Here is a 25,355-nt window from a genome sequence, read left to right on the forward strand (position 1 = left end):
AGTACAAATATTACATAACTGTGATGTCACTGTTTATGTACACTGATATATTTGTGTTTTTATGGCACTATTCAATGTGTATGACTATATATCCCAGTTTTCTATAAAAAAAAAACAACCCTTTTTTATTTACGAAATTTAGTTTGTTTTTTTATACTGTTTGCTATTGGGTATTTCCTTTACGCAGTTGCAGTTCCACGTTTTATCCAGATGAGGCCGCTGTATTATTGGATTATCTCTCACCTGATACCGTACAGTCGATACTCCATACTCCTAAGAACAAGCCAGAAGTATGATTGATAATTAATCGGAAAACAATTTCTACTTTAGAGGGAAAAAAGATTTAAATTCACGCAGTAAATAGAAATAACATGTGTGTGTACTACACGTAACGATGCTGAGCTTTCGGAAAAACTAAACCAATCTGCTAGACGTGCGCGGTCACGTCACTCCGCGTGCTGCTCGTGAGCGCGCGGTGTCACCTGTTGCAGTCCTGCCTCGCGCTTCTTCTCCTCGGTGGAGTTTCGGGGGTCGCGCTCCTCCCGCTTCCCTGAGTCCTCTCTCAGGTTTAAGGACAGTGGTGTCGAAACGTTTACCGAGGTAAGAAAGCCCCCGCATGTGTCTGTACCGGTAGCGGCAATACGCGTGTTTTTACAACCTGCTGGTAACTTTGGCTGTTTGGACTCCAGCTCGTTTAACTCCGTACTGTCGCCGCTTTTTAATCTTCCAACAGGATAATTTTCCTTCCTTGTTTATATCGTGGAAACCTGATATGCTATGTCCTCCTTAAAAGGTCAAACTATGTTTAGAGCGCTTGGAAAGTGAACTTTGGGCTATTTAGGGGGTCGGTGTCATTTGGTTGGAGCCGTTTGACCCAGGTCGTGGGGTAGACGTCATAACTGAAATTAAGCCAATTAAGACATTTACGACACCGTCAAGTGCGAAACGGTCATTCATCGCTTTTCTGGAGTTCCTTCAGGCTCTCCTTTCTGTGTATACCATAAATATGTGGCTTTATTTTGCTGTTTAGTTGTGTTTGGTGAGCACAGTCCCCGCTCGGGCCAAGGGGTACCTCAGAATGGGGTATGAGCTCATCAGTATAGTGGTAACTCTGCTCTTCAAGCCACCAGCAGCATTTCTCCAGCTACTGATCATCTGGTTTTGCACTACACCGATATTTGTGGGCATGTACTTTTTTTTGGCACATGTGTGTGTGTGTATATATATATATATATATATATATATATATATATATATATATATATATATATGTGTGTGTGTGTGTGTGTGTGTGTGTGTGTGTGTGTGTGTAAATTCCATCCAGAGGAAGACTTCTCCATTCTGATGTGTTACAATGATGGGTTTAAGCAGAGACCCAGGTTTTGGATCATGAACCACAAATACATTCTCAGTAAAATATATATAATATATAAGTTTAGTAATAGGCTGCAGAATAAAATTACATCACTGATGCTGTTCAGTGAGTTGTTTTTTTTAGTATGTTTCTTTGATTGTCCTCATTATTTGGTTCACATTCAGCTAGAGCGAGTGTTTGACGGTGTGAAGTATGTTTGGCTGTCCAGTCTATATGAGCGTCCAGAGCTATGATCTCATCTGTAATGTGAAGAGCAGACATGGCGTTGGTGTCCTTCAGAAACCCCCCTCTCCCTGGCCTTACTCTGTGTTACACACAACAACAGTTGTTCAGAAACTGTTGGCAGCAGTTTGGCAATTAAGGTCAAGTTGAGGTTCTTTGGCCGCCATCAAGTTTATCTGATTATCTATTAAATTATTTGATTAGGAAGAGGAAATTATCTGAGGCTCGCGAGGCATCTGTTGGTTTTTCCCTACAGTAAAAATAACAGCCCAGATAAATGATGGTGCAGTGTGCTTATTATGGCCGGGTAAAGAGCACTTTAAAATCTGAAAATCAATGGGTTTGTTTTCTTTGAGACACTTTGTGTGACCCAGCTGGCACATCTAGGAGTGACTTTGTTTTCCATTTTCTTCCTTTTTTCTTTTATTGATTAAGTACCCACAACCACTCACCCCCAGCCCCACCCCAAGTTCCATGGCTGTTACCAAGATATAAAGGGAAAATGGGAAATGATAGAATCAAAGAATACATTCATATTATATCGTTACTATGTTGCAGTCAGTGATGTTCCATGCATGTCTTTTTGTGGGCGTGTGTGTGCGCGCGTTAAACGGGTTGGGTCACCAGTAAAGTGTCTGCACCTGCCAGCCGATGTCCGAATACCAAGATTAATATAGCTTTGCCCACTTAATCACACAAACACACACACTTTCACAGGATTGGATCACAGACACACATGGGCACATACATCATGTGTTCAGACAGTAGCATTTAAAGCACACACAAAAAACCCCACGCATGGATCAACACATTGAATGCACTGTCATTAATTAACTGAGCCTCTGGCAGGTTAATATCCACTTACACAAAGCATGAGCGTTTAACCAGTCGGCCTGAGCAGGGTCTGTTTTTTCAGGCCTTCCTCATATTTCACCAGGCTTGTAGGTATATGACAGTATTTGTGTGGATATGAGGAATTAACCAATCAGATCTGAGAAAAATTCATCATAATCAGCTGATTTCTTTGTACAGTGACTTTAGGATATTTAACAAGACCATGCAATGCAGTACATGGGCATTTGCTGAAAAGCATTAGCTTTTTAAAAAAGAATGTTGTATTGTTTTTTTCCTAGAAAATTTCAGCTGTGTACACAAAAGTGTACGGGGGACAGGCGGTGCTGAAAAACACATATAATCTCTGTTCAAAGCTGCAAAGAAATCAGCTTTATGCCCGAGTCATGATTTAAAGACTGGATCATGACTTTGTTCAGCACTTTCTTTTTATGACAGAGTTATGACTGTTTCAGTTCTTCTGAGCCAGATGGAATAATCATGAATGCAGTTCACAAAGTTTATTATGAAGCTTGTAGAACGTGTTTTTTTTGTTTTTGTATTTTGCGGCAGTAAGCTACAGTGTTGCACATTTAAGGCCTGACAGCTCCTGACACTGCATTTTTTACGTGACTGGATTTCATATACATGTTACATGGATGATAGACACACTAACGCTTTTACAGCAGTCTATACTTAAAATTCTATTTAACTGTATGTGTCTTAAACTGAGAAAGGTTAAACAGGGTTTGCTTTTGCAACGGAAACAAACCCATAAGTGTGCTGAGCAGAGGTGATGGCAAACTGGCAATTTAAAGTGTTACAATGTGTGCGCTGTTTACTGATCTGCTGGTGTTTGCATTTATAACTGCCAATAAATGGAAATTTAAATGGGAAGAAATGGGAGAAGCAACCTTCAACTAGGGCTGGGCCATACTATACCGTTCACGGTAATACCGGTACAATGTTAGGCAACGATAAGAAAATGAAATATGGCGGTAAAAATGGTGCAACTTCAGTGATGTGGAACTGGTTTGGTGTTTGTCCGTCAGATACACAACAAAGCACATTTTTTTTGTAGAACATGCAAGCGGGCCATCATTATTGCCGTATTTGTCGGACTAAGGTGCTCGTAAATCTGGGAGTAATCTGGGTCCTAAACTCCGTCCGCTTCAGGTCCCAAAGTCAAACAAACACTGTGGCATCACTGAGAGTTAAACACTGTCTAAATTCTTTCATCTTTAGTAAACCGATCATAGTCACACCTGGTAAAGCAGCAATGCTGAAGTTTAACATCCAGGCATCCATGAAAACAGAATTTATTACATTTAACGGAGTTAGAAGTTAGCAGGAAGTTAGCGGTAGTTAGCTCGCTAGTTTCGCTAGTTACCTAAACATGATATAGCATGTTCTGACTGAGAGATTTCTGAAAAATTTAAAACGTACAGCTCTGCTATCACTTCCGACATAAATGAAGACAGAAAACTAAACAGCAGTGACGTTTGTAGGGTTACTGAAGTTGGGCTAGCTGGTATATAATGATGTGCTACGTGATCAATAGCCACACAGCTATGTTAGCATAACATAAACAGTGAAGCTGCAGGATGAACGCTAACACTTTTCCACTCGATAAAAGTTAACGTGAGGGTTCCTGATGGTTAGGGACAAATGCAATCGCATGGCAGGATGCTGTAAACGGACCAAACTTCAGTCAGGAGAACAACTGAGATAATCCATCCGCAATACGAGGTTAGTCATTAATATACTGCAACAACATGGGAATAGAGCAGCTGTGATAGAATACAGCATTAATGAATCAATGGTACAGAAGTGGAGGAAGCAAGAAGAATGAGTTGAATAAAGTTTGACTTATCTGACTGTTTTGTTTCGCTTAATGTGTCTTATAATCCCGTGCACCTTATGGTCCGAAAAATACGTATTTGACTTTTTTATTTGGCACACTGCAATCTAATGTTGCAAAGCACCTCTTTTTAACTTCAGTGGATATTATACAGGGTTATGCTCATGATAAGTCAGCCCATTTCTACTGGAAATGCCTTTTGGTTAAACTTTCAGCAAGGAATTTGCATTTGCACTGTTAAATTTTTATATAGCTTTAATGCACATAAAAAACAGCTGCTTGTTTAAGTGAAAATAAATGGATGGGGTTTTTTTTTTTGCGCTAGTAAAGTTGTGGGGTTGTATTTTGTCTCGCAGAAATTATATCGTCAGTTATATCGTTATTGCAAATTTTCAAATGTATATCGTGATATATATTTTTGGCCATATCGCCCTGCTCTACCTTCAACTGTGTGATGAGTTTGTTCATCAGAAGGCACTTTGTAAGAGTTTGTAATGAGACAAACAGCCAGCTGATCTGAGCAGAGCGCAACAGAGTAACTACACATAACAAATGTCTGATTGGTCTATATCAGATTTTTAAATCCCCAAATATCAGTACTTGTCTTAAAAAGTCCTGGATCAGTCAAACTCTACTTTTTAGAGGCAGGAAGTCCACACAGATGCATCCATGTCTGTTAAAAACATGCAAAATATTCCCAAACTGTAGTTATTTTGGTTCTTACTTATAGATTGAAACTCAAGCTGTAAGAATTTTGAAACCCCCTCAGATAACACAATACTGTCCAAAGCTATAAACTAGAGATGGACCGATCCGATATTACGTATCGGTATCGGTTCGATACTGACGTAAATTACTGGATCGGATATCGGAGGGAAATAAAAAATGTAATCCGATCCATTAAATATCAAAAAAGCACCTCAAAAAGCTTGCTACACGGCGTAACTCGGCTCATAACCATAGCACGTCGCAGCAGTATGCTCACATGATAGAGCGGCTGTGTGTATTTGTAGCCTCGCTACCAAACCGGCATTTCATCTCCGAGGAAGTTATCCCAGAGAGAAGTAAAGCAAGTGTGTAAGTTCATCTCTAAATGTTAAGCTTAACAACCGATATATGGAGCGACTGCCTCTCTCCCTCTCCTGCTGCTACTTCAATCATGAAACTGATCAATGATCAGCTGATCGGCTTTTCTGTCGCGAGTCCGTCTCTCTTGTTTGTTTATCGCCCACTTCACGCCAGAAAGAGGAAACCAGCGGATAAACAACAGCAGCACGTTTAAGCTTGATAAGCTGTTGTTAGAAAGTATTTAATATTACTTTCTACACCAGGATCCTTTTCTACGTAGCTGACGGCTGGTAACTGTGCAGGGGCGGATCTAGCAAAGTTTAGCCAGGGGGCCGATAGGGCATGAACAGGAAAAGGGGCACAAAGACATACTTTTCTTTCTTATTCTCATTTAAAATGTCTAGCTTTTAATAAATAATTATCCGAATCTTACACCCAAAGTTTTAATCTGATGTAAAATGTATAGAAGTCCATTACTGTATATAGTAACTCTTAAGTCTATATACCCTAGTAAGCTATAGTACTTTTTCCCTTTGGGAAAGTACCATCTGTGCAGTCTGCAATTCTGTTGAAGAAAGATGTTGAATCTATTTAATTATTATTGAAAAATAATTGATTTCTGTGCATTTTTTTTCACACTGCATCAAATTAAAGTTGATTACATCGATTAAGCATCACGAGGTGGAGGGTGGGGGGGGTTCCCTATTTTTTATTTTTTTGCTGGGAGTTTTAGAACACTATTAGTTAGGTTGCTTACTCTTTAAAATACCAGAACAGGGAGGATGGAGTAGGTTTAAGTTTATTAGATTGATCAGTTTTGCTGAACTATGAAATATTTTGAGTGCAGTGTAGTTTTTGCATACAGGTATAACAGAATAGCTTTAGTGTTTTTTTTGTTTGTTTGTTTGTTTGTTTGTTTGTTTGTTTTTACTTGAGTATGAACTTATACAAAAAGCAGCAAGATATAAAAAAAAAACAGTTTTATTGATTAAAAAACACTATATTGGATTCATATCGGTATCGGCAGATATCCAAATTTATGATATCGGTATCGGACATAAAAAAAGTGGTATCGTGCCATCTCTACTATAAACCAACCACTTGGGTAGAAGGAACATTCTCATCACTGATCTTTAAATCCTCAATCCAATTATGCTAACCTAAAACACAACAGTTAAATGACTGAAATGTGCATATTCAGAGTTATCTGCTAATATTTACTCATCACAGATATAGTATACACACACTCATCATTGAAGATCATTGACACATTCAGTTTTCACCTGTAAAAAGTCCTGATCGCATATATCTAGGGCACATTTCTTTAAAAAATGGATTTTATGATTTATGAATTCAGATTAAAAATAAAATGAAAGCCATCCAGTTCCTTTTTTTATTGTTTTCATCATCCTCTAAAAATGATTGCAAGGTTGACCATTTTTCAAAGACAGTTTCATATCCTCGTCACAAATTTAAATAAACTCTTTTGCAAACCTCAGAGAAATTTGGTAAGAATAGGCCACAGATTACACACACCTCCACTTACAGAACGCTTTATACTTGTCTTTTGTGTTTACAACGCTAAGTCTAACATGCGTCCCTCCATTCAGGCCACATACAGCTTCAGAATCTCCCAGTAAGCATCTATCAGACAGTTGATTCAGATCCAAGGTTTTAGACTCTGGGTCAGCTGATGCTGGCTGGTCATCTTGTGCCCCCAGGAGAAGTGCAGAACAAGTGTGTGGATGCAAGGAAGTGTGTGAGAGCGTGTAAAGAGAGGGAGACTGCTATTGTCATTACTGCTCCTGCGTAGCCCAGACTTCGTGGTAGCCATGGGAACAACATTCTTTCCTAGTAGAAAAATAGAGGTCGAGCCAGGCTCGGTATTACAGGAAGAAAACCAGCGAGTGGGCTGAAATGGGAGTATGTCTGTTACCTTCATTAAACAGCCCCACTTGAACAGTTTCAGTCATTTTGAAACATACTGTAATCTTTTATTTCTTTATTTTTTTTAAAGAATACAAATATACTTTTTATCATATGGATCGCAAACCTGAGTATTTCACTCACTACTTCAAAGACATCCCTCCCACCTCAAATGACTGTATGGCTGTGGTAAACTGTATCCCGTAAAATGTATACAACACCAGACTCCACATTTTGGAGCCAGAAGTTGGTAAACGAAGGACGTGGAAAGATCGGGGGGTTATTGAGAAAAAAATCTTTTAATTTTACGTGACTTGTAGTAATATATTTTAAATCTAAAGCTAACACACTTGTCTTTATGGCAGTTTCCCTGAGCCTCAGCCAGCCAATCAATACTCTGAAGAAATCTTTGGGCGGAGCGAGGAGGAGATTGCCCTGAGCTCAGAGGGCCAGAGATCCCCAGAGGTTATCTTCCAAGCTTGTACGTCTAGCCCAACCCCACCACCCTCACCACCAGCAGAAGTCAAGGAGAAAGCCCAGGCGCCCAAACTGTTCACCCCAAGCAAGCTCAGTTTCACAGTAAGAGTATTTCTGTTGTCAAATGTAAAAAGCTCAGAATTTTTTATTTAATCATTGCACTGAGACGTTGCATGATCCAGTCTTATTTCAGGGTGTAAATTTGGGTTTCCTCTTCCTTCCAGTCCTCCCAGTCAGGAGGCAACAACATGAACCTGTCCGACCTGCCTACTTTCACTCCCAGCACGTTCCCTCCCAGTGCCTTCAACTATGAGCGACCGAGGCATTTTATTCAGTCTCAGCCGGCCTTCCAGGCACCTAGCTACGACAGCGTGCTGAAGGAAGCCCAGGAAAACCAAAACAACTCCCAGCAGAACCTCAGCAGTGCCCAGAAAAGTCCAAATGTCCTGGAGACGCAAAGTCAAACTAAAGCCATGTCCACACAAAGTCAGTCATTTTCTCAGTCAGCGTCAAAGTCCTTGTCAGAGACCCAGTCACAGTTTCAGTCACTGAGCCTCAGTCAGGACCAATACCAGTCAGCCGCACCGCCACAGATCCACATCCAGGCCAACGGAACAGCCAAGAGTTCTCCGTCTTCATCCAGCCTCAGCTCCCCTGTCTCCACCCCGGCTTCCTCTGCTGCACCTGCTCTTTCCTCCACCGGCCCTATGCTCAGTAACTCTCCCACCTCCTCATCTTTCCCATCCTCATCTCTCCCCCGCACCACCATGCGCTCTACCATCACCCTCACCCCTAGTGTCCCCAGTGCTACTGGCCTTGGCAGCGCCACCTTACCTGCTAACCAGGACAGCATGTCGGCCTCTGCTGCTTACCTCTGCTCAGTGTTACCCTCCCAGTCCTCCTCCAAACTGTCTCCTAACACCAACCGTCCCCTCTCCTACACCTCCCCCTCCCGCTCCCCACTCGCACCCTCGAGCCCTCTCCTCCCTATGAGAACCTCCTCTTCTTCATCTGCTCTCCCTCAACAACCTCTGGCAGTGTCTCCTTCCCTCCCACGCTCCCCTCTCTCTTCTTCCTCCTCACCCTCCTGTGTCCCACAGCAGCCTTTCACTCCCAGCACCCAGAACAGTGTACAGCCTGCCGTGGTCTCCTTACCTGCCAGCTATAAGGGGACGCCAAGCACGTGAGTTGCTCGATACCTCAGTTTACAATTTGGCATGCACATTATTACAGTTGGTACAAATTCAGTTTCTGATATTTTGACAGTGAAAATAAACCAAAACACAGACAAACTACAGTCTCCAAACTGATGATAAAATTTAAAGATTTCTGTCAGAAAGTTTAAACAAAAACTTCATGAAGGAAGAATTTATCCCAGGCTCTGTTGGTTTTTGCTAGCTGTACCGGTCGATCTACGTCCCTACCCTCACCTATGGTCACGAGCTGTGGGTAGTGACCGAAAGAATGATATCATGGATACAAGCGGCGGAAATGGGCTTCCTTCAAAGGGTGGCTGGCCTCTCCCTTAGAGACAGTTTGAGAAGTTCAGTCATCCAGGAGAGGCTCAGAGTAGAGCCGCTGCTCCTTCACATAGGAAGGAGCCAGTTGAGGTGGTTCGGGCATCTGACGAGGATGCTTCCTGGGCGAGTTGTTCCGGGCATGTCCCACTAGGAGGAGGCCCCGGGGCAGACCCAGGACACGCTGGAAAGATTATGTCTCTTGGCCTGCCTGGGAACGCCTTGGTGTTCCCCCGGACAAGCTGGAGGAGATGGCTGTGGAGAGGGAGGTCTAGGCTTCTTTGCTTAGGCTGCTGCCCCCGCGACCCGGCCCCGGAGAAGAAGATGGATGGATAGCTGTACCTAATAGATGGCTGCCCGAGTGTACACACTTCGATGAACCCGACATCTGTTCAGAGTTTAGAATAACTTTTAATCAGCCATGGAGTTTTGACAGGACTGTGCAGTCCTGTGAAATCAGTTAAAGGAGATTCTACTTATTTCCATCTCCGTATTTTTAATTACTGAACTCAAAGTAATCTTTATTTTATAATGGGCACTCAGTCCAACCATTGTCTTAAAGCTATTTAGCTCTCTTTCTCCCCTAAATATAATCCAGCTTTCCTGTTATTGGCTGCCTGTACAAACAAAAGATTTGACCAACAGGAGGCGGGAGCTGTTCACGGCCCGAGCTGTGTGCATAAGATGACCATAAGAAGAATATCCACTCTTATACGATGTGAAAAGTCAAGAAAAAGAAACATCGCAGTCTGAAGCCTAAGCTTGTAGCTCACAGTATTTGAAACTTTGGTCATTTTTATTATTGTAATATTTATTGTAGTAAGTACGCATTGGAGTCCTCAGAATCTGTGGCATATAATCCTTTCAGTGCACACATTTGTGCCTTCTTTTATATATAAGAAAAAAGAAATAAAGTAGAGTAGGAGGACACAGGCAGTAAGGAGAAGGGTTCAGTTCTCTCCCTCCTTCCTTTCTACTTCACAGCCTTCCCAAACCCATACTGAAGAAGGCTATAGCTCCTCGACCGTCCTCCGCCCGCTCCACAGATGAAGACATTCAAGGCTCCAAAGACGCTCTGATTCAGGACCTGGAAAAGAAGCTTCGCTCAAAGGAAGCCAGGAGGAGAAACAGCCAGGTGTGCCCCCCTCCTCCACCACCCCACCCACCCACCCACCCACACACACACACACACACACACACACACACACACATACCATGTCTGTTTGAAGAGAACGCAGTACAGTAGTTTGCCAGAAATATCAGTGACCCATTTTCTGTGTGTTGGTTAAAAATGATGTAATCAATTAAAATTTACCAACATGAAGCTTCATTTTTACAGAAGCTGTCTTACGAGGAGCGCATGGCTCGTAGGCTGTTGGGTCCAGACAACACTAACTACGTGTTTGACCAAGACAATCTTTCAGACTCACAACTCGACCAGGTACAGCTTTGACTTTCTCTGTTATTATGAAGAAATTTCCAATCTCAAGAGAGCGTTTCAGAGTGTGCTGCAGGGCTGACGTTCATGCTGGCCCTGTTCCAAAACCCATTAGCTTTCATTTAGCCATTAAGTGAAGACCTCGCATTAATACAGTCATTTGGGTTTGAATAGCAGAGCAGGGAGCCAGTTTCCCTCTCAGGGCCTCCTGATGGGCTCCCAAGGTCGAGGTTGAGAAAGCGCAGCAGTATAATCAGCAGCCACAGCGAGCGGCTTCACACTGCCATTTTGACCACGTCACTGTGTGTGTGTGTGTGTGTGTGTGTGTGTGTGTGTTGCTCACAGGGCTTTGCACCATCTATTCTCTCTCTCACACACATCATCCTCTCAAGCCAACCAGGTTGTCAGCAGCTTTTTCGAGCTTGCTTTCTGGGAATGAACCTCTTTCAGCAGTGACAACAGCACCATTGTGTCAGCACACACACACACACAGTTACCCTGCTGTCGTTCCTGTTGACCTGTATGAGCTAGTTTTCAGAGCTGAAACTTACAGTGTGATTGTGTCAGTTTATCTCAGTCTGCTTTCTGTTACAGCCAGATTCACCAGAAGGAAGACACACAGGTGGACTATGGTAAATACAACTTCTACATTTGCACAGAATAATTAACCCAGGTTTCATTTAATGTTTATCCAGCATCTGTGCACTTGTTTTCATCTGCAGGCTAAAAAAATTAATAAAATAAATTGGCAGTTATTTATAAGTAGATTTGATATTTTTTAATCTGTCTGCTTGCTGCAGGGATCATCAACACTCTCAGCTTTTTGCCCCCATAGGTTTATAGGCAATGTAGGTAATGCTTATTATAGTTGGCAGTTATCTTTCACTTTACCTGAGCTCACTGTCTGCATTTCCACCTCTCTGGTGCTGCTGTAGGTGTGTAACATCCCTGATCACGGTGTCATTATCGCTGTTGTTGTTATTAACCTGCTGGAAAGAAACATTGGCTGCCCAAGCTAAATATGTTTAATTTTTATAGTTTTCCACAAAGACCTGGTCTTTCTTTAATAATATCATATGCTTCCTTGGAGGGGATGACTTAGGTTGCACAGTGAGGGATGTTGGGGCATCAAGGGTTCAGTTTAGACAGTTTAGAGCAGGAGTTGGCAACCCGCGGCTCCTTTGTCCTTATACTGCGGCTCCGGGTGGTTTGGGAAAATAAATTAGAAGTATTTATCTGAAGTGTATTTTATTTATATTAGTGCTTTTTTAACTTGTAGTTCTAAATTGGAAGATTATTGTGATTTTGAAATATAAAAATACAATTATATTTTATTATTTCATTGCTCACAATAAGCGTCACACTCGCGGAAGCCGGTGTACCCGCTGAAACGCCGTGCATTTATCGAGACTTTCGACCCCAGGTAGGCCAATTATGGATCTTCGGATCCACATTATGTCGGCAGCTGTTCTCAACCGTGAACTATGTTAAAAACAAACACCGCTCACACCTCACAGATGACAGCTTACAGTCCTGCGTAAAGATGAAAGTGACTTCGTACAGCCCCGATTTGCAGACGCTGTGTGCAGAGGTTCAGGAGCAGAAGTCTCATTGTAAACAAATCACGGCGGACTTGACGATGTTTCCATGAACGCGCTTTTCAGCATCTCTTTAATGACCACTTTTCACACACGGTTGCTGTACGCATACAGCCGGCTGTAGCTTTTCAGCTCACAGCCCGACACACACCAACAACAGCAGAGAGAGCACAGACGCGGCGAGGCGCGATTGCGGGTGCCGCTCAGGTGCGTCCGATTCCCATGCAGCAGCACTGCAGACCACGCCCCGCCACACACATTAACCAGGTAAAATACATATTTAGGCAGAATTTTGCAAATATCTATTTTTTTAGCGGCATAGTGCTTTTTTTTTCAGTTCCTTTTTAATTGGAAAAAAAACTGTTGTGAGGGAGGCGGCTCTCAGTGGTTTTTGTTTGCTACATGGATCATTTTAGTTCAGCTGGGTGTCTTTGCTTTTGTTATATTTCTTTAAGAGTTCAAAATGTGTTAATTACATAAATAAAATGTAATTTTCTCTGTAGCACTTCATGGATTACATAAGCAACACACCTTAGTTTCTCTGTGGATTCTTTTAAAAAGCAGTTAAAAACTTTTCTGTTCAAACAAGCCTTTTGTTGATCTACGTATTTTATATTCTTTACATTATTTACATTTGATCTTTTACATTGTGTATAATGTCTATTGATTGTATTGTTTATTTTAATCTTTGTGTACAGCGCTTTGTGACTGCCTGTCTGTGAAAAGCGCTTAATAAATAAACTTTACTTACTTACTTTAGTTGTTTACACAAAGCACAAAGGTAAAAAACAATATATACAGTGTTATCTTCATTTTAGATGTCAAAAAGTATTTGCGGCTCCCAGTGTTTTCTTTTGCATGGAAACCGGGTCCAAATGGCTCTTTGGGTGTTAAAGGTTGCAGACCCCTGGTTTAGAGTCATTCCTGACTGTGCCTGGCTCAAATAGTAGCTGACCATTCAACCTGTTCTGCATCCTTTTTTGTCTTAGTTAATTTTTTTCATTGGCTAAAACTGACTTTATATCTGCAGAGTCTGTGCTGCATCAAATGCAAATTTATACCATCCCATTCTAATAGCAGATCACTGAAACAAGAGAAAATTGAAAACAAAGCTGTGAGATTATACACTTTACCTCCATTAAAGCCTCGATTTAAAACAAAAGCCGAGCAATTAATCGCTGTGCAACCCAACCCCAGCTGCCTGCTGGTAAGGATTAGAGGAGGCTCGAGTTCTTCGTGGCATATTTGTGATGTCAGCGGACAGAAACGGAAAAGCAGTCGGCGTTAACGCATTTGCTTGTGTGTGTCTGTGTGTGGTCACTAGTGGCCTGTAAAGTTCAGTCATTGAAAGTGAGGTTATAAGTAATCTCCTCTGCAGGGGGAGGCACCACTCGCGCACAGATGAGAGGGGTAACGAAGGATCGGCTATCCAGGAGAAATGTTACGCGCCTCGCTTCCTGCAGGTCCCTCCAGACCTCACGGTGGAGGAGGGGCGCTTCTGTAGGATTGACTTCAAGGTGGCTCTCTTAAGACTGAAGGCTTCATATACTGGAACCCACACAAAATTAAGTTCAATAAGCTATTTTTCACTAGCGATGAATCATGAAAATGTGTTAATTTCAGGTGGGAGGCCTCCCAACACCTGATGTCTCCTGGTATCTGGACGGTAAAGCCATTCGTCCAGATGACTACCATAAGATGCTGGTGTGTGAGAAAGGGATGCACTCATTCATCATAGAGATTGTGACGGTGCATCATGCTGGTGTGTACGAGTGTGTGGCCAGGAACCGAGCCGGGGAGAGCAGATTTACCATGAGGTTCAATGTAATAGGTAAATATTACTGTGCTCTTCGTCATGGCGACTGATTTAACGATACCGCCTTTCTCTCCTCACTGTGGGAGAGGACTTAATCACATGTATCCTTGTTCGTCTCTGCAGCTCAGGAAGTGCTCCGTCCTCCTACCTTTGTCAAGAAGATGGTGAACTCCAGAGCTCTAGAGGGCGACACGGTGAGGTTAGAGTGCAAAGTGGATGCTTCCCCTCCACCGCAGCTTTTCTGGAAGAAGGATAAAGACATGCTGCGCATTGACCCCAACAGAATGAGGTGCGTCAACTAAAGTTCAGACTCCACCGTTCAGGTGATGATACCTGGCATCGACTCTGTGATTGTGACACTTTGGCCCGTATGTGTAACTTTACAGTCTCTCTCATTGTTTCACTGCAGTCTGTACCAGGACGGGTCAGGCCGCCAGTGCTTGTTGATAGAGAAGGTGATGAAGTCAGATGCTGGCTGGTACACTCTGTCTGCCATTAACGAGGCTGGCATGTCCACATGCAACGCCAGGCTGGATGTAGGAAGTAAGTGTGTTCACTTTCATATGCAAATAAGCTCCGAGAGGCCGCCTCAGCTATCTGCTGAGTGAGATACGAGAGGCTGCTCGTTACCATAGAAGCCCAGGCTGTAAAATCAAACACCAGATGGAAAACGCTGTGTGCCCAGTGTCTCCATGAAACCCGCTCTGTCTCTGGGAGCTCATCAAACAAATGGCGCGTTATGTGATCGAGCGGAAACTCGATGAACGCACGAGGCTCCGCGCTGCCGAGGAATACGGTATAATCTCCGAGCGATAACTGTGAGGCAAATACAACACGGCTATTGGGTTTCTGCTTTCTCACATAACACCATCTGCTCTGTGGAGAGGTCCTCTATACACAGCAAACATGAAAGTGAGTTTAAAGCACTTTCTCTGAACCACAGCTCAGAAACTGGAGCTCATCAGGAGGTTTTTAGAAGTGAAGACCAGGAGTCAGCTGAGGCAGGAGTGGAATTGGCAGCCATGAAACTGCACTTTCACATTTTTACCTGTATGATGCCATTATACAGTCTGTAAACATCACATTTGGTTAGGTTTCCTGGTTACTCCAACTCCAACCCTGTAATGTGAATTTACTTTAATAATTTACAGTGTTTTGTGGGTGTTAGTTAGAATGCTAATTTATTCATTGTTCTCTGAATGCCATTCCTGGGGAGAACAATTTTCAAAGGCCAGAAGTCACATATACTTTGCCCACCTGGTGGACAAAAACAGTACTGCAGTCCTTTGTTGCTGTACTTTGAAAGCTTTCATCTTGGCAGCAGGTGAGGTGAGCGATTCTCCTCCAGATGCATGTAGATGTCACCGACGCCTCTCTGGGAGAGGAGATTATGAATAACGAGTCCAAAATTCAGTTTCTCTTCAAAGAAACACTTTTGTCCTGCATTTACCGACTGTCCACTACAGAAGACTGTCAAGAGTAATGTTTGGCCACCAAGGTGGTAAGTCGGTCATGTGACTGAAAAGTGTGGATTGCACAGGGTTAGGGTGCTGCTCAGTGATGACAGAGTTCAGTGTGTGAAAATGCAGTTGAAAAGCACAGCGTTCACCAGGGCAGGTCAGTCTCCTGTTTCCACATTTATTCATCTTAATTAAAATGAAAAACATTTGATGGTTTTTATCCAAACGTTTTTAATCTGACACCTTAGTCTGTTCCAGTTGATAACATGTGGCAGGCTTAGACCAGAAGAGTAGAGGTTATCTGATCCTAACTTTAATCATTTTTAAATTGTTCCTGTTTGTTTGTTTGTTTTTTTACATCATAGCGTTGAAAATATTTTTAAAAAGGTGGGAATAGTAATAGATACCATAGTCGTGTCTTCATACAGTGCATTATTACAAGAACTTTACTAAAACTATTCAGTTAGCGCTCAGCAGCAGGGAAGACTGATGGTGAACTGAAAGGAATGCTAAATGCACTTTAGCTTAACCTCCTAAGACCCAAACTCTTTCATGGCAGCACTTTTAAATTCTCTTTGCTATTTGGGCTGATTGGGACCTGATTAATGTAAAAACAAAGAATTACCTGATTTTTGTTCTGAGAAAAATTAGATCCACATATGACATTTGCTTTAAATTTCAATGGAGCAGTGGCAGTAAAACGTCCTTGTAAGTGGATATCAGGCCCTTGTAGAGCAGCATTTAGTATTTTGGTCTAGACAACCCAAAATGTGATGTCCACATATGTGGACGCCAGGTCCTAGAAGGTTAATAACAACATATATCTGTGCAGGTTAGCTGAACTAATTCTGTACCAGTAATGAATGTGTTGATGCAAATAGTCTGCAGCTATGTGCTTGAAGAGTAGAACGTTTGCTTTGAAAATATTAAAGGTAAATTACATTAAGTGATGAATTACTATGTGAAGATGGTTTAAGGTTTTTTTTTATTATCAAATTTTAATGGTGACATTCCCTTCACTTTTTTATATGATGAGTTGGTGTTGTGGGTTTGTCTCATTCAGGCTTGTGGAGGTGAACACTGTGCATCCATTGTTCCTGCATATATGTGCTGGTCACATATCTGGCTCTGAGCCATGCTGTGCTGTGGCATGCAGGGTAGAAGAGTTATTTTCAGACACCTGGCATGAGAGGAATTTTTTTCCCTGAGTGTTAGTAGGATTTGATGCTGCTCTCGGGGACAGGAAAGGTGTTGCGCTGCTTTCTTTAAAAACTTGATTTATTTAAACTTTGATTTATAATCAATCTGACTTTGCTGAAAACCCAAAACAATATATTAACCCATCGCCTCTCCGCCCCTACCAGCCCGCGCAACTCCGGCCATGAAGACTGCTCCTGCTGGCTCCAAGACTCTGAAGCTGCTGTCCTCTCTGAGCCACGTCCCTGCTCTGACTGTGGAGAGCCCCGCCCAGCACACGGCGCCGTTGTACGAGAGCGAAGAGCTGTAGACCCACACGCTCACACCCTCCACTAACCACCATGTCAGAACTGTAAAGAGAGGAGCCTCTGACTGTCGCGTCAGGGCCGAAACATGAGTGCAGACTAATAATCATCGCAGCGCGCACATCTCACAGTAGTAACACATTCACTAAGCTTCATGCAACAGCAAAGCACATCTGCCATCTTTTCAACACTTGTGTAAAATGATTATGATGCAGCATTGGAGACTTTTTACTTGGAGAAAACTGTGGGAGAGTTTAGGACTTGTTCTCGTCCATGTGCTGCTGTTTGTCATACTGTTTCTGTCCGTCTGTCTGTCTGTTGCCTGTAAGTCCCTCTGCTCTGCTTTTGTTTCTCTCCGTCTCTTCATGTGCCCGTCCTGGCTGCTCTCAGCAGAATGCGGCTCCTCGGTCATGGATGTATTAATAGAGCTGGGTATGTTGTGGCAGAGGCTGCCCTGCTGTCAGGTTTGGTCCCAGCCACATTACTGCAACACAATCTCCTCCAGTCCAGAAACCATTTTCAAAATGCACATTTCAAGCAATGATGACAGGACACAGGCCACATGTTACTACATGTACTGAATATTTAAAAGGTTCTTTAACGTTTGCACATTTTACGTTTTTTCCATGTCTTATTGTAAAATCTGTGATTGGAGCAGGCTGAGTCAGACAAACTGGACGCTGGTGCACAGGGGAGGATAAACATCCTCTGCACAGCAGTGCATGTGCTGCAGTGCACCCTTCAGATAAACTCATCTATGGTAGAGATTAGAAAACAAAACCAAGTCTTCCCACAATCCCACAGTGCCTCTACAGATCACACTCACTCCACTTTAATCCTGACAGCTGTCTGCTTATCACTCCTCTGTCCATCCATCCATGTTTTTAACCACTTATCCAACTTGGGGTTGCGGTGGGGCTTGAACCTATCCCAGCTGGCACAGGAACACAGTAAAAAAAGATGGACGTAGCCACTGTGACGTCACTGATTAGCAAAGTCCCCTCTGAAGCCTCGAGCCGTTTCCGTCTTTGGTGTTTTGAAACAGGATGTGATAGGGGAGGGGTGACTCGGACTGTGAAACTGAGAACACCGCATGCTTGTGATTGACGCGTCGTTAGCCAATGAGAATATCCTGGACATTCCTCCTTTCTGGCTCTAATAATAACCGTAATTCCATTATTCAGTGTAACCTGAAACTAATGACTGAGTCATCAGGAAAGTGTTTACAGAGGTCACACAAGAAGAAAGCCTAGGGCCATTTTTCCCCCATAGCTTCTATACAATCAAGTCTTTTTGCAACCATCGTCGCCCCCTGCTGTCCATTTAACAACAATGCAGCTTCAAAGCAAAGTGTCGGCTCCACTTTTTAGACCTGCTAAAAGTTACGTCCATCTTTTCTGTGCTGTCACAGGGTGAGAGGTGGGGACGCCGTGGACAGGTTGCCAGTGAGGAGAAAGTTCTGTACTCGTGAATTACTGCTAAGGATCATTTTGTGTGTCCTTGAATTAACGCTGTCTGTGGTGTGTCTGTAACGCTTTTTAAATGATCAGATTCTCTGCTGTTGTATGAATTTAATCGGGTTGAAATGTTCTGATACAGTTTATGTGACTGAAGCTATTTATCAGTGTTGAGACTTTGTTTAGCAGGAAAAAGGCTGCAAACATGAACAGGCTGCCATTCTGATACCTCAACCCAAAACGTGCTCTGCACTCGAGGAAACCTTTAATCTGAACTTTAAACGTTTACACTTGGTCACATCTGCGGTGCAGATACGTCTGAACTCCAGACGAGAAAATGTTTTTTTCCCTGTTAAGCGTACAGGCGGGTATCAGCATGTCAGCCTCAGTCTCTCTTTTGGTGACCTTATACAAATGGATTCATCAGATATGCTTAATTTGTGTGCTTACATTGAAACCAAGATAGAAACGTGTATTCTGTGGCCGGCTCTGCATGCAAATGAAAATCTGGCGTGGAACTCTGTGTGGCCACGGCCTCGCTGTGACGGTTGTTTGCCGAGGTCTGGATATTTTCTGCCTTAAGTGTAGCCCCAGGTGTTACAATAAGTAGTAAGGCTAACTTTACACCAGTGTCCTGTACTGGTCTTATCCACTGGTTTAGCTAGTTGATCTTCAGTTGGTCACTAAGGCATGCGGCTCGAATGGAGTTAAACTTTTAAACGCACAGGACTAAGTTAAAATTCAGAGATTTTAAACTGCAGTGTGTACTCTCCCTTACTGTTTGTTGTGAGAAGAACTTCTACAGATCACTGGATGAATGAGGAATAAAGTCTACACGACCTTGACTTTGCCTCCTGCATTTTTCTTTTGATCGGCTTCATTTCGATGTCACGATGTCGCCCTCTGGTGGCAGCGGAGGAAACGTACAGATAATGTGACGCGCACACAGGTGAGTCAGTTTATTAAAAACAAGTTGAAGACTATATCAAAATTCACAAAAAAGCTGTTTATGACTAAAAGAGGGCAAAGTGTTTCTACTGTGGCTGCCAAGACCACCGATAGAACTGTTCATCTGCAAAAGCATGATCAGACAATCTACAGGCTTCATCAGCACAGTCATCCGCAGTTTTGTACAGAACAGCAATGGGCACCAGAAGAAACTGGAGCATGGGCAGTTCTTGGATCAGCTTCTGTTCGGTGGCCTTGCATACAGAGGTTGCCAGATCAGTGCGAGTTGAAATGGTGCCCCGCTCTGTGCTAGTGCTGGACTTCTCAGAGCTGTAAGGCACATGAATAATGCTAGTCTGCTTCTGAGAATAATGAGTATATTTGAGATTGTGTCTTTGAAAACTTCAGCAACCATCTGAGCAGGCCTGTGTGTGACTAATGCCACCGAGCAGGCACTCCCACGTTTGGTGCTGACTCTGTGTTGGAGTTTTTTCGCCCAATGCAATCTGGCCTCCAACCAGCTGCTCTCAACTCCTGCGGGCTGACTGGTGAATCTAAATCGTAGGCTGTGTGCAGCATAAGTCTTTCAGAAGCCAAAAATTTCATTAAGATAACATGAAGATCACAAGCAGGAAAAAAAATGAAATAAAATCTGGAGCAGAAACAAAAAGAGCAGCACGTCTGATATATGTCACGTTTCTGTGTGTATACAAAGACCAGAATGCACAGGAGTCTGTTCTCAGAGTCTTTCGAGTCCTTCCAGAAATGCTTTCCTTGTTTCACCGTGGGGCTTTGAAAATACTGTCAAATTTCTACGTCGCTCTCTTTGTCGTTGTCGTGGTCACCGTCGTAGAACTCATTTGCTGCCTCCGGCCTGTGAGAGTCGCATCATGAACAGTGAGATCGTGCACACCAATCTTTCATAAATACACGTGTGTTGCTGGCTCGTGCTGACCTGGTGTAGTTCTCCTCAGCTCCCCTCTCATCGGGGTCGGGCTCGTCGTTGCGCTCGTAGCTCAACATGTCGGACGGGACGTCGTGGATCTGAACGCTGGGCGCGTGGTTCAGCATTTTCAAGTTCTCAAACACCGTCTGACGGATCTGCTCCAAATACTGCACACACATGAACACAGCGAGAGGGTCGGCCGACTGCATGGCAGCATCTCTACTGTGCACTTTACACCAATGAAAAGAGGAATGATGCTTTTACCTGTCGGGAGTTCTGGTTTTCTATCCTGGTGCTGACATCAGGGTGCAACGTGAAGTCTGGAGCAAAGTACTCAAAATACTCTGCAGACGAACCAAATCAGACAAACGGGATGTTCCAGTTATTTCTATTCACTTTCCTTCTTGTTTCACCCTCAGAGTCGCTACATGTGACACTACAGAGGACTAAGAGTAGCTACTAACTGGTTTTTAATTTGTTGTTTATGCATAAATCATTTTTCAGGCTCATTATGACATCCTGGACAACAAGAACACGAACAAAACAATCCAACAAAGATATTAAAATCTCACTGAAACATGAAACATAGCTCACCGCTGTAAGGCAGCTCATCACTGATGGATTCATCCAACAACAGAGACGTCTCATAGGTCCTACAACACAGCACAGATTATTATTATCATCGTCATCATCATCTTAAAGCTGTTTTTATGGAAATTATGCATCAGACTGACCAACAGCGAGCCACGTTCCTCACTGTGTATCCTCCTCCTCCCAGAACCAGCAGAGGGATCCTAAAGCTCTTCACAAACTCCACACACTCACTGAAAGAGACACACACACACACACACACACACACACAGAGATTATGTTGCAACTATCAGTGCTTGTGTGCTGGCTGTTTCAAAACATTTGACTTCAGCTGGAAAAAACTGTGTTTATGTCTCACCCGTGTCCTCGGATACTGAGGTTGAAGCAGCCCAGCCTGTCGCAGCCCAGCGAGTCCGCTCCACACTGCAGACAGACACACACCAGGTGAGGTAATCGCACACACACAGAAACAGATTAAATCATACAGAAGCAAATGATAGGAGCTACTGACTGACCTGCAGGACGATGCAGGTCGGCTGGTAATAATCCACCACCTGTTTAATAACAGGCTGGAACAGCTGCCTGTAGCCTGAAAACAAAGCAAAGCATGCAAACAAGTTGGTTGAAGCTTGTGTGATGGTCACAACAGTGCAGCAGAGCAATAAGAAAGTGTGATCTCATGTGTCAGTGAGGATGTTGTTGCACTCACTCTGGTCATCAATGCCGTCTCTGAGAGGAACATTGAGGCAGTAGTACCGGCCGCTCTCTGCCCCGACCTCGTACATGTCACCTACAGGAAGCAGAGCGAAGAACTGATGATGAAGTTCTGTTTTTGCTGGACTTTTAATTCCAATCAATGATTCCATGGTCAGAAAAACAAACAATACTTTAGAGTCGTATTTAAAAAGAAAATAAATAGCACTGCTAAACAGCTCAATCAGTGACAAAGGGCAGCACAGGCAGAGTCCAAGACAAACTTAATCCCGAATGGCTCGTAACAACAGGGTCAGACACAGCCTGAGGACACGGCCAAGTCCAAGCTCAATCATATCAAAGATTATATTCTCTCAAAGACAGCAGGAGAGGGCGTAATGGACACAAGAAGCTTGTTTTATATACATAAATGGTCCTATTTGTATACATCAGTGATATCTCACAGTTTTATGACTCTAGAGGAAATTACTGTGAGTGTCTGCTACAGATGGAAACCCGCCTGGAATACACTTATCATTTATCTGCCGATACAGCTGACAGAGGACGACATCAGTATTTCTATGCCTTTAAATTGGCCTTCTGGGGCTGCACGCAAGTAAAATAATAATAACAAACGATATAAACACCACTATGTGGACAGCAAACATTTGTTAGATAATTAAAGCTGCATTTACCTGTCCCTGGGAAAAAGTAGTTCCCGTATTTGTGAAAGGACACGGTCATGACTCGGTCTGTGAGGTAAAAGGCTTCCTGGACGCCATCGCCATGGTGAATGTCTATGTCAATGTAAAGAACCCTGGGGTGGTACCTTGAACACGCACAGAGCAGGAGAGTTATGTCACCAACAGACACGGTAAAGATTCGAGGAGAATTACTCAGGAGCGCCATCTTACTTGAGGAGCTCCAGTATACTGATGACGATGTCATTGACATAGCAAAACCCAGAGGCCTACACCAACACAAGAACCAAAAGAGACATTTAACTCAAATGAGCTGAACAGAGAAGACACACATCAATATATGTGTCTTTGTTCTAACCTCAAATTTTTTGGCATGATGCAAACCTCCGGCCCAGTTTATAGCAATGTCACAGATCTGTAAAATAAAGCAGAGTCAGCATCAGTTAGAGCTCACAACTTTAACTGACCACGATGCAGAAGACTATGACGGTTTTAAAGGATGGAAAACAACAAAACCAATCAGAAACGTCTTTGATGAGCAACAATTTTAGTTTTTAAACACAAACTAAAACATTCTCACAAAACTCCTGAACGCAATATGTTTAGAGGCAGTGCTTCCCCTATCCTCCCTTTAGGTTCACTTTTTTCTGATTAGGTGCCCTTTACAAACAGAAAGACTGAACAGCAGGTCTACTGCTGCTGGGAGAAAGAGAGGGAGAGATACTTTCCCTCCTGCAAACATGAAGAGAGGCCTTTCTTCTTCTTTCTTACTTCAGCTAGAGAGCCTTGGTCACATAGAACAATGAATGACTCAACCTGCTTCCCAAGGATATCACATAAATGAGTGTCTCTGTCAACACGTTAAGTTGTAATTCAAAATGAAACCAACAGATGCCACCCTAGGCTACCTCAGTCTTGTGTTGTTTTTGCTTTTTTTTCTCTGTAGCACCAAAACCATCAGCTGGGTTTACGTGTGCGTGTTACCTTGTGGTTGAGCTGTGTAGCCCCCTGTAAGGATGCTCCCGTGTATCTTGAGCAGAACTCAAACAGTCCTGGAAACACAGGACTAAAACACACAGACATGAAATATTTAGGTTATGGGTTTGTCAGCAGTGATGATCAGAGAGGCTTTTATACTGAAACATTTACAATAAGAAGAGCAAGATAGCTGCTTGAAAAATACAGTCCTTAGTTCTTAATTCCTATGGAAGCAGTAAAGGTGTACTTAGTTTTTCACAGGTCTTGTGAAAACTTCATTAAATCATTCAGATTCTTTTTCTCGATAAAAACGTATTTAATGAGAAAGAGATAACGCTCACCAGTCATCTCCCACATTAAACGCGTTGAGACTCTTTGTGAAGCCCTGCATGTTATTGGGGCTGACCTTCTGTAGGAAGTCAATGTAGTCTTCAGAGTGGAAGCGACACATGTCATGCTGAGATGCTTTGTATGGCTTGAACACCTAGTGGGAAAAAGAACATTTGATAGAGTGCAGCATGATCTTGTTGTTTCTAACAAAAAACAAACAAACAAACAAACACAAGATTTATAAAATGTTATTTCAGTGTGAAAAGCATCAACAGGTGTGAACACGTGACAGTATCTGTCACTACTGCTCGCTCACCATCATTTTCTTGTAAAGTCCATAGTGCAACACCAGACTGTGAGTGAGAGACAACCGGTGAGGCTTCATCGGGTGGCCAGCACCTAACAGAAACACACAGTTCATGCATTACAGGGCTTATATCTGCATTTCACAGACATTAATCAGGTCAAAATGGCTAAAAAAAAAAAAAAAGAAAAAAAAAGAACTAAGTGTATACATTATGGCTAATCACCTAAAAGAGAAACACGGTTTAAATTGGTACAATTTATGACGAAAGAGATTTGGCACACTGAAACAGAGCCATCCATGCGCTGTTACAAAAGATAAATACTTGAGGTAATTTGCAAAAAAACCAACAAAAAAAAAAAAACAGGCACAGTAAGTGTATCCTGTGAGCATGCGTATTGCAGCACTAAAGTTTGAATTTGTACAGTGTATCACTTCACCGTAAAAGCAGCATAAGCGTAGACAGTCATATTACTTTATTTATTTATTGTTACTGTCACGCAACCGCCACGTTATCCATTTAAGACACCGTATGAAGCACCTAGACATCCGAATAAAAGCTTTAACAGGCAGATACTGAACACAGGGCTACAATACGCGTCAATAGCGTTACATCTTAAGGTCAAAGGCGCAAGCAAAGCCCAGCTGTAATATATAAACAAATCAAATTAAATATTAAAGTGTAGCAGTGACGCAAAACTAAATGTTAAAAAGAAAGAAAGAAAAGAACTGAGAAAATAAAAATAAAACGCAGTCTCGTACACATTAGCATGTAGCTAGCTTTCCTTAGCATCAGCTCCCTGAGTAGGCCGGTTCACTGTGATAATAAAACTTACCGTAGTGGAAATTGCCCACGTCTGGGTCGTAAAAGTAAGATGTTCTATTGGTCATTCTGAAAGCAATGTCTCCCGACTTTCTACGAAAAACTGTTGTCGTCTTTGCAGCTACAAAACCCGCATTTTTCTTTCAATTAGCAGATAGCCGCCATAGTAAACACCGAGGCGTCTGCGTCATCACACGGAGACAGCAGCGACGGAGAGGGGAGGGGCCACGGAGCCGGAAAGAAAAAAACCAAAACAACAGCCAAGACAGATGGAGAGAAAGCTACAGTAGCTTTCTGTATTTTTCATTACATGAAGTTAAAGAAGTACAATTGAAAAAGAATGGAAAGAAACCTTGAGCAACGTGCTTAAGTTATACAGTATATACAATATACAGTTTACTTTAATAAACTCATCCACACATAATTAAAACTTATATTTTTTACATATCAGTGCATAATACAAATCCCTTGGTTATGTCTTAAAATTAGGAAA

At 42.6% G+C, this 25,355-nt stretch overlaps 2 protein-coding genes across 2 annotated transcripts; one reads left to right on the top strand and one right to left on the bottom strand.

Annotated features, from left to right (window-relative positions):
• The first annotated feature begins 447 nt into the window (after nucleotides 1-447).
• On the top strand, nucleotides 448-19,393 carry LOC116328142 (myotilin-like). Its single transcript, XM_031749858.2, has 11 exons — nucleotides 448-600; nucleotides 7,649-7,862; nucleotides 7,985-8,943; nucleotides 10,262-10,412; nucleotides 10,617-10,718; nucleotides 11,310-11,347; nucleotides 13,692-13,830; nucleotides 13,937-14,144; nucleotides 14,253-14,418; nucleotides 14,539-14,672; nucleotides 16,954-19,393. The coding sequence occupies exons 3-11, from the start codon at nucleotides 8,009-8,011 to the stop codon at nucleotides 17,094-17,096; spliced, it is 2,016 nt and encodes a 671-aa protein (XP_031605718.1). The 5' UTR covers nucleotides 448-600; nucleotides 7,649-7,862; nucleotides 7,985-8,008; the 3' UTR covers nucleotides 17,097-19,393.
• A 99-nt stretch (nucleotides 19,394-19,492) lies between these two features.
• On the bottom strand, nucleotides 19,493-25,069 carry hdac3 (histone deacetylase 3). Its single transcript, XM_031749859.2, has 15 exons — nucleotides 24,876-25,069; nucleotides 24,052-24,134; nucleotides 23,747-23,889; nucleotides 23,412-23,493; nucleotides 22,786-22,842; nucleotides 22,641-22,696; nucleotides 22,422-22,555; nucleotides 21,743-21,823; nucleotides 21,549-21,622; nucleotides 21,392-21,456; nucleotides 21,177-21,266; nucleotides 21,037-21,095; nucleotides 20,707-20,786; nucleotides 20,452-20,609; nucleotides 19,493-20,370 (listed from the first exon to the last, which is right to left on the bottom strand). Exons 1-15 carry the CDS (start codon nucleotides 24,928-24,930, stop codon nucleotides 20,301-20,303), a joined length of 1,287 nt encoding a protein of 428 aa, XP_031605719.1. The 5' UTR covers nucleotides 24,931-25,069; the 3' UTR covers nucleotides 19,493-20,300.
• Between the last annotated feature and the right edge of the window lie 286 nt (nucleotides 25,070-25,355).

Source organism: Oreochromis aureus, linkage group 2 (genome assembly GCF_013358895.1).
Source record: "Oreochromis aureus strain Israel breed Guangdong linkage group 2, ZZ_aureus, whole genome shotgun sequence".
NCBI lineage: Eukaryota > Metazoa > Chordata > Actinopteri > Cichliformes > Cichlidae > Oreochromis > Oreochromis aureus.

Coding starts and splice junctions, on each gene's coding strand:
- LOC116328142 (XM_031749858.2), top strand. CDS start 8,009: ATGAACCTGTCCGACCTGCCTACTTTCACTCCCAGCACGTTCCCTCCC. Junction 10,413..10,616: donor CCAGGAGGAGAAACAGCCAG/GTGTGCCCCCCT, acceptor TCATTTTTACAG/AAGCTGTCTTACGAGGAGCG. Junction 11,348..13,691: donor AGACACACAGGTGGACTATG/GTAAATACAACT, acceptor TCTCCTCTGCAG/GGGGAGGCACCACTCGCGCA.
- hdac3 (XM_031749859.2), bottom strand. CDS start 24,930: ATGACCAATAGAACATCTTACTTTTACGACCCAGACGTGGGCAATTTC. Junction 22,843..23,411: donor CTACACAGCTCAACCACAAG/GTAACACGCACA, acceptor TTTATTTTACAG/ATCTGTGACATTGCTATAAA. Junction 22,697..22,785: donor ATCATGCCAAAAAATTTGAG/GTTAGAACAAAG, acceptor GTGTTGGTGTAG/GCCTCTGGGTTTTGCTATGT.